Below are 13,324 nucleotides of genomic sequence, written 5' to 3'. Positions count from 1 at the left end.
AGGTATAATTCCCTAAAGAAGGAGAGGAAGTTACACTTCACTATCTAAGGGAGCCGCCTACTTAAGGAACCCACTATCAGGGGAGGCAGCCTCAACCTTAGCCTGCTTGAGGACGCTAATGCCAACCCTTATGCAATGCACTGACACAAATACCTGCTTAACAGAACCCCAACACATTAGGGGAAGCAGAAACAGGGGGATGTTACTTCCCTCTAAAGCACGGCTGTTTACCAGCATGCTTCGTCTCAATGATCTCCCTCAAATCCTTCTTCACCCTCCTCTGGTCACGGCTTCTCTGTGTCCTGCTCCTCGGAGGAGAGGTACCCGTTCTCGGTACCCATCCCTACATATCCATAACCGTGATCTCTCATCCTCTCAATGTTCATGTAATTCACATGATGAAAAGAATGAATACGAGCTGAATATGGTTTCTTCCAGGACCTCTCCACCTCAGAGCGTTGTCTGCTAGATCGGAGGACTCTTTTAGAGAAAGCACATTCACATCTAGCAGCCCGCTCAAGTGAGCTATTCATATCCATACCTCGATCAAATATTACGTGATAATATTTGGTGATAATATAGCATAACGAGCGATATATAAGCTATTTTTGTAGGCTGGTCATTTTTTAACCGGAAAATTTTTGAGTAAGTAGTTATACCCTTGTTGAGTAAAGTCAGTTTAAGTCCAATGTCATAATATTAACTAGCATTTTTGGGGAAAAGAAAATCCTCTCCGGGTCAAAATGACCAGAACACACCCTGAGGGTTAAACAATTCATTGTCAGCATTTGCTGGATTTTCTGACAAACTTTGGCATGACTGTCTAATGATGTGTTTGATCCTTGATGTTCTTCCTCAGAATTTCTGTCTTGTTTTCTAGTGCAAATATCTAAACATTCTTAAATCATGATAAATTTAGTTTTTTTTACTTGTCATTTTTAACTTTGTTCTTGCCATGAATATAGCCATAGCATTAAACTATAAACAATCAATCAATCAGTTACTTGAGAAGCAAAATCACATATTAAGTCTTATTTTCTGAAATGCAAATGTATCAAAAAATAAGTTAAGAAGTAAAATATCTTCCAATGGGGCCAGAAAAATTATCTTGTTTTTTCTAATCCCATTGGCAGATATTTGTTCTCGTTTTAAGCATAAACTCACTTGATTTTGGCACATTTTTCAGAAAATATATCTTGAGTCATTTTGCTTCTCAAGTAACAGTATCTTGTTTTAAGAAGGTTGAGATATTTGTACTAGAAAACAAGACAGAAATACTGAGGAAGAGCATCCTTTTTTGCAGTATTTGGTCAACTTTGGATGTTATGTTTTGTCTCTTTTAACCTGTAGATATGAGTTATGTTACCATAGCTCTGGTGATGCTGGGAAAGTTCGGTCTGTCGGCAGCGTTCTCGATCGTGTACCCAGCGACTGCCGAGCTTTACCCCACCGTGGTGAGGGGCACGGCTTTGGGAACCTGCTCCATGGCATCCAGAGTGGGCAGCCTTTCTGCACCATACTTCATCTACTTAGGTCTATAACCTCTCCTATCTCATCTCAGAAATCATCGATGTAATAAGTGTATCTTGATTTCTTCAGTGGAAAAGAAATTACGTTTTTTGAGGAAAATATTTCAGGATTTTTCTCCACACAATGGACTTCAACGGTAACCAAATTGTTAAAGTCTGAATCAATGCAGTTTCAAAGGGCTTTGAAGAGCTTCACAGAGCTCTGCGACCCGCCAGGCATTACGTCATCACGCTGGAAAGGTCACGCTGGACGTAGGCGGAAGCACCGCCCCGTTGTTTACAAGCGTGAAGAAGGAGGATCGTTCAAATTTTATTGTATGTTGAATGACATATTTATGTCTTTGTGTCCATTTATTGTTTAAAATGGTCCTTTCGTGTGCGTATCTTTGACGTTTAAAACAATGGGGCGGTACTTCCGCCTACGTCCAGCGTGACCTTTCCAGCGTGATGACGTAATGCCTGCGCGTCGCAGACCAGCACAAGACCAACAATTGTGGTTAAAAAGTATATACATTTAAAACATTTTTTTAGAAAATGAGCGATGGTTTCGCTAGATAAGACCCTGTTCCTCAGCTGGGGTCGTGCAGAGCCGTTTGAAGCTCTTCAAAGCCCTTTGAAACTGCATTGATTCGGACTTTAACAATTTGGTTACCGTTGAAGACAAGTCCATTGTGTGGAGAAAAATAGTCAAAAAACTTAAGAAAGACATGAACATCTTGGATGGCATTGGGGTGAGTAAATTATCAGGTAATTTTAATTTTGAGGTGAACTAATCCTTTAAGAATGTTTAGATATCTGTACTGGAAAATGACAAAAATACTGAGGAAGAAAATAATTTGGCCCACAGGCAATCTGTTCTCAAAACCAGGTTTCTATACAAATGATGTATTTGTCCTTTACTCGCCCTTGTGTCATTCCAAACCGATATGTATATCTATTTTAACAAAATTTGATATTTTGAAGATGCTGTACTATTTTAAAAGACGGTAAAAGAGTTAAAAATCTAAATATATGATGTGTGTATTGTCCATAACTTCTCAAACATGCGTATCAAAAGCCCTTGTTCAGGATCTGGTGTTGTTCTGCTACAGGAGGCTTCTACAAGTCTCTGCCGTACATCTTAATCGGCAGTCTGAATGTCCTCTCCGGCTTGCTGTACCTCCTTCTCCCGGAGAGTTTCGGATCTCCTTTACCCGAGACCATCAGTCAGATGCAGACTTCAGTTTGGTAAGCCAGGCGAGAGCAGCGCCCCCTGCTGTTTGCTGTAGCATTAGCAGTACTTTACATTACTGTCTGATTCACTGAAGATTTGCTTGTATAAAAACACATGCAGACTTTATGGCACCCAGAACAATGAAATTAAGTGTTGTTTAGTGAGAACTGCAGCATGGGCACATTTCTCCATCCTTTAAATGTGTGTGTGTCCAACATGCATAGCGCAAATATTTCATAACCATGTTCATGCAATGTAAATCACAGATGTGCTCAATAATGTATCAGGTTCTACTTTGGAGCCTGTTTTTTTCTGTATTGTCTTTTATTTTATTTAAATAAGAAATAAGATAATTATTGAGAAGTTATTTTCAATTATTTGACATGTGTGTGTTATTGCACAGGGATGAACTCACTTTTGTTGTGCACTGTAAATAATTATAGTGTTTTTTCCAGGTGTAAAAGAAGGCCTTCTACTTGCAGCTCAACCAACAGTAAATGTGAAGAGGAGTACGAGTCTGAACGCTTATAATGGATCGAAGGATTATTAATGATTATAAAAGCTCTGTAAACTAACTTCTGATTTCCACTGTAAAAAAGGCAAAACTTTGTATAATTTTTGGAATAGAGCCTCTATTTGTAATAACTATTTCTGTAAAAATATGATACGGTTCATTTATGGAATGTTCTTTGGTCCGAAATGTGATAAAGGCTACATACAGTGTGTATGTAACAATACATTTTACCTTTTGACATGACTTTTCAAACATATTTCTTGCTCTCTTTTTCTGTGTGTGAGTGTGAGTGATTTTTTTTTTTTACTTTGATGTTTTTCATTATTGGGGTTAATTAAAAGTTGTTAGGCTGTTAGAGATGTTTTAGTCTGCAAGCAGGGAGTAATGCAGACACCCAGCTAACAAATATATTCTAATGTTTTGTGAATGTTTACATTAACTTTTGAAAATGTTATTTCTGAATGTTCACTAAACGGCCATTTAAAAAAAATCTTGGTTATGGAATGTTAACGGAACATTCCATTTTATAATTCTTCAAAGATTATGGGAACGCAACTTTTGAATATTGTGAAACAAAAACATTTAAAAAAAGGTCCAGCACTTCAGAAAAAAAAAACATTCAATGGGCAATGTATAATGATTGTGAGGTAACATTATTAAAGACCAGAAGACTTTGAAAGAAAGTTTTATTAATGTTACTGGAAGAACGTTTCTTCTTAACTTTGAGAAACTTGCTAGACCGTTAGTGTCACGGATGTGTGTAGTAAATATCCACAAAGAGATGCATGACGCAGTGTGAGGGACCAAGGAGTCAGGGACACAAGCTTATTACGAAAAATGGGTCTTTATTTGAACCAAAAAAAAAAAAAAACTTCACAAACTCATACATTTCTTACAACAAAAATAAAATAAACAAACAGAAAATAAGGTAAAAAAATTTTTTAAAAAAACTAAACTAAAACTGACCTGCTCAAATGAACAAAGCAACAGCTTATAAAAGAGAGGATGGGCCCATTACAAATTAAGAGGGAAAACAATTTAGCTACACATTCAACATATAACCTTAAGTAAATCAAAATCAAATCGAGATACATAGTAAATAAAGATAAGGAAAGCAAAATGTATTCAAATACCATAAATATACAACTAAAGAAATAAAAAAATAAAGACATTTACGTTTCTTCCTCCCCCGGGCAACTCCCAGCGAATGGTATGTCCGGGCGGAACCAGTAACGCCAGAGAATGTCTAATATGGGGAGAACTCCCACTCCCAGTAAACGTCCGGCTCCTGCACTGGCTGCAGTTCCACGTGAGGGCGCTCACAGGACGACTCCGGCTCCACGTGAGGGCGCTCACAGGACGACTCCGGCTCCACGTGAGGGCGCTCACAGGACGACTCCGGCTCCACGTGAGGGCGCTCACAGGACGACTCCGGCTCCACGTGAGGGCGCTCACAGGACGACTCCGGCTCCACGTGAGGGCGCTCACAGGACGACTCCGGCTCCACGTGAGGGCGCTCACAGGACGACTCCGGCTTCAGGACGGCGCTCACAGGACGACTCCGGCTCCACGTGAGGGGGCTCACAGGACGACTCCGGCTCCACATGAGGGTGCTCACAGGACGACTCCGGCTCCACGTGAGGGTGCTCCACGTGAGGGCGCTCACAGGACGACTCCGGCTCCACGTGAGGGCGCTCACAGGACGACTCCGGCTTCAGGACGGCGCTCACAGGACAACTCCGGCTCCACGTGAGGGCGCTCACAGGACAACTCCGGCTCCACGTGAGGGCGCTCACAGGACGACTCCGGCTCCAGGACGGCGCTCACAGGACGACTCCGGCTTCAGGACGGCGCTCACAGGACGACTCTGGCTCCACGTGAGGGGGCTCACAGGACGACTCCGGCTCCACATGAGGGTGCTCACAGGACGACTCCGGCTCCACGTGAGGGTGCTCCACGTGAGGGCGCTCACAGGACGACTCCGGCTCCACGTGAGGGCGCTCACAGGACGACTCCGGCTTCAGGACGGCGCTCACAGGACAACTCCGGCTCCACGTGAGGGCGCTCACAGGACAACTCCGGCTCCACGTGAGGGCGCTCACAGGACGACTCCGGCTCCAGGACGGCGCTCACAGGACGACTCAGGCTTCAGGACGGCGCTCACAGGACGACTCCGGCTCCACATGAGGGGGCTCACAGGACGACTCCGGCTCCACATGAGGGTGCTCACAGGACGACTCCGGCTCCACGTGAGGGCGCTCACAGGACGACTCCGGCTCCACATGAGGGTGCTCACAGGACGACTCCGGCTCCACGTGAGGGTGCTCCACGTGAGGGCGCTCACAGGACGACTCCGGCTCCACATGAGGGCGCTCACAGGACCGCGCTCACAGGACAACTACGGCTCCACGTGAGGGCGCTCACAGGACAACTCCGGCTCCACGTGAGGGCACTCACAGGACGACTCCGGCTCCACGTGAGGGCGCTCACAGGACGACTCCGGCTCCACGTGAGGGCGCTCACAGGACGACTCCGGCTCTACCTTGAGGGCGCTCACAGGACGAATCCGGCTCCATGTGAGGGCGCTCACAGGACGACTCCGGCTCCACGTGAGGGCGCTCACAGGACGGCGCTCACAGGACGACTCCGGCTCCATGTGAGGGCGCTCACAGGACGACTCCGGCTCCAGGACGGCGCTCACAGGACGACTCCGGCTCCACGTGAGGGCGCTCACAGGACGACTCCACGTGAGGGCGCTCACAGGACGACTCCACGTGAGGGCGCTCACAGGACGACTCCACGTGAGGGCGCTCACAGGACGACTCCACGTGAGGGCGCTCACAGGACGACTCCACGTGAGGGCGCTCACAGGACGACTCCGGCTCCACGTGAGGGCGCTCACAGGACGACTCTGGCTCCACGTGAGGGCGCTCACAGGACGACTCCGGCTCCACGTGAGGGCTTTCACAGGACGACTCCGGCGCTCACAGGACGGCGCTCACAGGACGACTCCGGCTCCACATCAGGGCGCTCACAGGACGGCGCTCACAGGACGACTCCGGCTCCACGTGAGGGCGCTCACAGGACGACTCCGGCGCTCACAGGACGGCGCTCACAGGACGACTCCGGCTCCACGTGAGGGCGCTCACAGGACGACTCCGGCTCCACGTGAGGGCGCTCACAGGACGACTCCGGCGCTCACAAGATGGCGCTCACAGGACGACTCCGGCTCCACATGAGGGCGCTCACAGGACGACTCCGGCTCCACATCAGGGCGCTCACAGGACGACTCCGGCTCCACGTGAGGGCGCTCACAGGACGACTCCGGCTCCACGTGAGAAGCTCACAGGACGACTCCACGTGAGGGCGCTCACAGGACGACTCCACGTGAGGGCGCTCACAGGACGACTCCACGTGAGGGCGCTCACAGGACGACTCCACGTGAGGGCGCTCACAGGACGACTCCACGTGAGGGCGCTCACAGGACGACTCCACGTGAGGGCGCTCACAGGACGACTCCGGCTCCACGTGAGGGCGCTCACAGGACGACTCTGGCTCCACGTGAGGGCGCTCACAGGACGACTCCGGCTCCACGTGAGGGCTTTCACAGGACGACTCCGGCGCTCACAGGACGGCGCTCACAGGACGACTCCGGCTCCACATCAGGGCGCTCACAGGACGGCGCTCACAGGACGACTCCGGCTCCACGTGAGGGCTTTCACAGGACGACTCCGGCGCTCACAGGACGGCGCTCACAGGACGACTCCGGCTCCACGTGAGGGCGCTCACAGGACGACTCCGGCTCCACGTGAGGGCGCTCACAGGACGACTCCGGCGCTCACAAGATGGCGCTCACAGGACGACTCCGGCTCCACATGAGGGCGCTCACAGGACGACTCCGGCTCCACATCAGGGCGCTCACAGGACGACTCCGGCTCCACGTGAGGGCGCTCACAGGACGACTCCGGCTCCACGTGAGAAGCTCACAGGACGACTCCGCCTCCACATCAGGGCGCTCACAGGACGACTCCGGCTCCACGTGAGAAGCTCACAGGACGACTCCGGCTCCACGTGAGAAGCTCACAGGACGACTCCGGCTCCACGTGAGGGCGCTCACAGGACGACTCCGGCTCCACGTGAGGGCGCTCACAGGACGACTCCGGCTCCACATCAGGGCGCTCACAGGACGACTCCGGCTCCACGTGAGAAGCTCACAGGACGACTCCGGCTCCACGTGAGGGCGCTCACAGGACGACTCAGGCTCCACATGAGGGCGCTCACAGGACGGCGCTCACAGGACGACTCAGGCTCCACATGAGGGCGCTCACAGGACGACTCCGGCTCCACGTGAGGACGCTCACAGGACGACTCCGGCTCCACATGAGGGCGCTCACAGGACGACTCCGGCTCCACGTGAGGACGCTCACAGGACGACTCCGGCTCCACGTGAGGGCGCTCACAGGACGACTCCGGCTCCACATGGGGACGCTCACAGGACGACTCCGGGTCCACATGAGGGCGCTCACAGGACAACTCCGGCTCCACGTGAGGGCGCTCACAGGACGACTCCGGCTCCACGTGAGGGCGCTCACAGGACAACTCCGGCTTCACGTGAGGGCGCTCACAGGACGACTCCGGCTCCACGTGAGGGCGCTCACAGGACTCCGGCTCCACATGAGGGCGCTCACAGGACGACTCCGGCTCCACGTGAGGGCGCTCACAGGACAACTCCGGCTCCACATAAGGGCGCTCACAGGACGACTCCGGCTCCACGTGAGGGCGCTCACAGGACGACTCCGGCTCCACGTGAGGGCGCTCACAGGACGACTCCGGCTCCACGTGAGGGCGCTCACAGGACGACTCCGGCTCCACGTGAGGGCGCTCACAGGACGACTCCGGCTCCACGTGAGGGCGCTCACAGGACGAGTGCAGAATGAATGGAGGTCTATGGAGATATACCCTTCAAAATACACTTTTCTCAGGATATAATTTTTTGTCTAGTAATTTGAATGTTGTATTCGAAACGAGATGCAAAGAAATTACCCATTGTTGGGTGTTAGATTTTTTAGAGTCACTTATTTGCTTTAAAAAGTCTTTTAAAATGTCAATGACGTCACACACATCGTGCGACCAGAGATAATGCTTTACGGCAATCCTTCAGTCACTGGTGCGTTCGCGCTCTTCACTTTCTGTTCTCTCGAGACAGCGGACACAGGTAAACACGAGCTAGAAGAGTTTCTGTAAAACTAAAGTTCTTAACATTCTGGTCCCGCTTCGGACGCCACGATGCCATCAAGCGGTGTCTCTGGTCGTAATCAGTCCTTCACTGACCAACCAGCGTTCATTAGGAGAATGCTAGCGTGTTATGGGCAACAACAACTCAACCTGTAAGAAATGGAAAGGACATAAGCACTCGTTCATTCAACTTTCGACCTATAACCCATGTTGAACTTGCAAAACCTACAATCAAATCTGAGATTTCTCAGCGGCAATCGGGTGAGAGAGACACATTTAGCCATCTAGCTCCATAGACTCCCATTCACTCATGCACTCGGGCGATCGCCCCCAGTGGAACTCCAGTGGAACTACAACCACAATTCGGTACAATAGGACTTTAATAGGGAGTGGCCAGGCTCTCCGTAGACGGGCTCTGGTAACACTTAAATCCTCTGTTCCTGCCTGGACTCTAATCTTAACCCTTCTGAGAGCTGTGGCTGGATGTGACTGGGGTGCAGATAGAGTCGTTAATTCACATCTATAGGGCATGCCTGTGGTCAGCAATAGATTATGGTTGTGTAGTTTATGGAGCAGCAGCAAAAACGATATTGGGAAAAATTCATAGATTACAGTATAGAGCATTACGTGTCTGCATCGGAGCTGTGAAGACAACCCCCATTAATGCTATACTCATAAAGCAGGCATACCACTGTTAAGAAGAGTTAAGAAGAGGAACTTGCACTGGCGTATTGGATCAGATTAAAAGGAAGTGGGAATGAAAACCCAACAAAAGAAACAATACAGGAATGTTGGGAGTGTTCCAGGGTTCAGCGGCTTGGGTTTGGATGGACAAGCCTTAGATTTTACCACGACCAATCCAGTTAGTAATATTCCACCATGGCTTTTTCCAGAAGTAAAGGCAGATTTAATATCCTGGAAAAGAAAAGAGAATAGAGGAAGTGGGAGTTAAAACAAGCATTTACATGAGAAAATTATTATAATTATTTATAGATTTACACAGACGGATCCAAGAACAAACAGGAATGTGTGGGAGTTGGCATTCATATCCCAGAATTTAAAATAAATCTCTCCAAAAGATTATCTGAGCGGTTATCTGTATAAACAGTGGCGGTCATCATTGCAGTGGCTTGAAGAGGTCAGACCTGACTCGGCACAGACTCTTTAGCTATCATAAAGAGCATACAGTCAATGACATCGGCCAGAGAAGATCTACTGATAGGACTTTATCACAGTTTGCTAAGATTGCATCGTGTGGCATAGATGTACAGGTTTGTTGGGTGCCAGCGCATCCCACTACACAGTGGACACCGGATAGACGTGCAGATCATGTCTATATTGGGTCCGACGGTCCAACATCCATCTATTCGACCACATTTGGACTATAAATAACCCTTACACGGAGGTCTCATGGACGTCAACATTAGACGTGCGGTAGAAGTCGGCAAAAGATGTTGTCTGGCGTTACAAAACAACCCCTTCATTGAACCGAAATTGGACGTCCAAAAATTACATAGAAAAGATGTCACTGCGCAGGGATGAGTGGTAAAGGGAATGAGACTGCAGACAAACGGGCTAAAGAGGCATTGCTAAAGCTAATCACAGTTACAATTCCACTAGGAAAAGGCGAAGGAAAAGCGGTGGTTAAGAAGAAAGGACTTCAAATATGGCAGAAATGGTGGGAGGAAGACAGGAAAGGAAGGAGATATTATAAAATACAACAATGTGTCAGTATAAAGAATTACATGGAAAGGAACAGGAGAGAGGAAAGTGCTGACGAGACTCAGAGTGGATCACACAGGCTGAAGGGCACGTTGTGTTTAATGGGGAAAAGGAATAGAGAACTGTGAAAATGTTGAACATGTAATATTGTACTGTTGGTGAAAGATAAGTTCAGGAGGCAGGGATACTGGGATCAGAAGGAGACGGAGAGGAGATCAGAATCACCAGGAAGGCACTATTTACATTTTTAAAAGACACAGGGTTGTGGAGTAGAATTTAAATAATTGTAAAATGACATGATGACACACACTCCTGTACAGTAGGTGGCGGTATGCACCTAAAAGTTGTTTGGAATCCGTCATTAAATAAGAGAAGAAGAAGAGGAAGACTCTAATGTCCGTCACGCCATGTCTGAAGTTCATCACCGGTAAACAAACTCAAAATAGAAACTAATATAAATAACAGAGACAACGCAACTAATTTGTGTGCACTTAAAATCAGTAGCAATGTATATAAAATGTGTTGTAAATGCAAACCTAACAATAAAGAATTAATGACTATTGTTTGTTTTGTGTGGTTATTATGAGCTATCATCATACTGAAACAAATAGATGTGAATGACAAAAGAGAGAAGTTTAAATAAAGATTATTCTTAAATGCGTGTGTGTGTGTGTGTGTGTGTGTGTGTGTGTGTGTGCACGAGATGATGCGATACATCAACATACATTACCAGGCTTGTGCGGCCACCACTCGGGCCGTCACACGCAGAATGAACAATCAACTTTTAATGAACATGAAGACAGCTCAGACACTACACTTGAACATTACAATAACCCAAGACTCTGAACAGAGGAGATCTGACGGCTCAAATACACTGGAGGATCAACAGAACAGGGAACAGGTGACACCCAATTAGGAACCATGACAACTAATGAACGACTAGAACTGGTGACAGTTAAAACTAAGGGGCTGTTTACATTTAAAATGTAAAGCTTTTTATGCCTTTTGGCCGTTCGTTTACATGACAACGGCGTTTTGGGCGCCTGAAAACGCAAAGTTATGAAAACGGGTTTCAAAGCGCAAGCTTTTGAAAACGGTCTCTGTGTAAACAACACAAGCGCAAATCTCTTGAGACGATGATGATGCACATGCGTATTACAGTACGTGTTCAGTCTATAGTGGCCCTGTCCCAAATGGCACACTCCGGACTTGTGGACTTCCTCAGAGTCATGTAGTGCAGACCTATAGGGCCCTTAGCGCGAGTCCGTGAGGGCGCATTGAGAGGTATTTTTGGGACAGACTCGATCGTCACGCCGGAAACAGGAAGACGGTCTGATTGTTGTTATGGACAGGAGCTACAGGTTCGGGGAAATATGCGGCCTATTGTTGTTGTGTTTACATATGACTCAGTAAAGCCCTGACATTCTGTTCTATTTATTTAATGAATCATAATGCGATCGTATTATTCAGCTCGCTATTATTAGCCTATGTTTGAGACATCAACCACTGGTCGATGATCATAATGTTTGTGTAAACTTGTCATAAAAACCGTAATGATAATTACACTTAAATATTTTCTTCTTAGCCATGTTAACAATTGTCCGTGAGGGAAATCTCCTCCCATCCGTTGTCTGATTGGCCTTTTGCAAGGATTCCTGGGTAGTGAAAGTGCGTGGAGTCTGCATCTATGCGGGCAGCTTTGCAGAAGACCGCTTCAAGGGTACACAGGGGGCGCTGCTGAGCACACTTCAGAGCGTTAACATGCTAAATGGGACGGCCTACGGACTCGTAGACTCGGCAAGCACGCGCAATTTAAGTCCACGAGACCGAAAGTCCGCATGAAGTGCGCCATTTAGGGCCAGTGTTTCGTCGCCATCTAGTGCAGAATACAGCATTTTTAGTTGTCTTCGCGGATCCGTGCGAAAATGGGGATCGTTTTGGCAATGTCAAAATAAAATAATTTGTGAAAATTTTGATGATTATGGCGTACAGCTTTTTTAAAAACCCCAAATTCAGAATTAGAATATTGTGAAAAGGTTTTCATATCTGTAAGCCATAATCATCAACATTATAACAAAAAAAGGCTTGAAATATCTCACTTTGCATGTAATGAGTCTATATGATATATTAGTTTCACCTTTTAAGTTGAATTACTGAAATAAATTAACTTTTGCACAATATTCTAGTTTTTCGAGTTTCACCTGTAAATGAGTGTTTTTCGGAACGGTTAGTGCATCTACTGGGTCACCTCAAGGATGTGTCCTCTCTCCTTTATTATTTATCTTGTAGACAAATTGTTTAGAAATAACCATATTATAAACTTTGCTGATGACTCTGTAAGTGTTAGCCTATTCAGCGAGGCGGACTTATGGTCCTGGGGTTGAGGATTTTAGCTCGGCTTGTTTGTTGGATTGTTGTAAACATCAAAAACTGTCACGCACGTGTGTATTACTATATTACATGTTAAGTCTATAGGAGTGTAATGTTTCTTAACAAGGTCACATTGCCAACCACTGGCCTGGCAGCAAAATACAGCGTTTTTAGTCGGTTTCTGCTGTAAAGCAGCTCAAGATAACACAATACTGTCATTGTTCAGCTGAAGAAGTCAACAATTACTTACAGGTGAGAATAATTCAATAATTAATTAACAACTAACAAGTAGTTATTTTCCACCATTAAAAAATATGAAGAGTACGTATGCAAACTTGCTGGGATGAAAATATTCGTTATAGTTTGTTCATTGGTGTGACTTGATTTACTATCTAAAATGAATGCCATTTTTAATATTGTGTTTATGATGTTCATTTAAAAAAAACTAAAGAATCGGGTCTGTGGCTTTAAACAATTAAAAATGTATAATTGTTCTACAGCAAAATAATAATTGTCATTTTTGATTTCATGGTGATTTTAAAATATCACATGTCATTTGGTTTTATGGTTAATAAAGAACAAATAATTGTACACTTAACCCCACATCTATTATTATTCTACCCATCCTAAACTAGCACGGTTTGTTTATTATTTTGGAGTCGGAGTTACTCGCGTTGCTTGGTTACGTTCCTCGAGCGAGCGTGGACACGCCCACTGTAACGTAGGCGGTTCAGTAGTAAT

The 13,324-nt window shown here is 46.8% G+C and overlaps 1 protein-coding gene across 1 annotated transcript in view; it reads left to right on the top strand.

Annotated features, from left to right (window-relative positions):
• Nucleotides 1-3,499, top strand: part of slc22a21 (solute carrier family 22 member 21) — a 40,873-nt gene extending 37,374 nt beyond the window's left edge. Inside the window, exons 8-10 of the mRNA XM_056243086.1 lie at nt 1,351-1,533; nt 2,621-2,756; nt 3,198-3,499. Coding sequence (XP_056099061.1) covers nt 1,351-1,533; nt 2,621-2,756; nt 3,198-3,273 — 395 coding nt within the window. The 3' untranslated portion in view covers nt 3,274-3,499. The remainder of the gene's footprint in view (nt 1-1,350; nt 1,534-2,620; nt 2,757-3,197) is intronic.
• Nucleotides 3,500-13,324: the final 9,825 nt, after the last annotated feature.

This window comes from Rhinichthys klamathensis, unplaced genomic scaffold, assembly GCF_029890125.1.
Source record: "Rhinichthys klamathensis goyatoka isolate OS25496 unplaced genomic scaffold, OSU_Roscu_1.1 h1tg000776l_1, whole genome shotgun sequence".
Taxonomy (NCBI): domain Eukaryota; kingdom Metazoa; phylum Chordata; class Actinopteri; order Cypriniformes; family Leuciscidae; genus Rhinichthys; species Rhinichthys klamathensis.
This window is presented reverse-complemented; position numbering and strand designations above follow the sequence as displayed.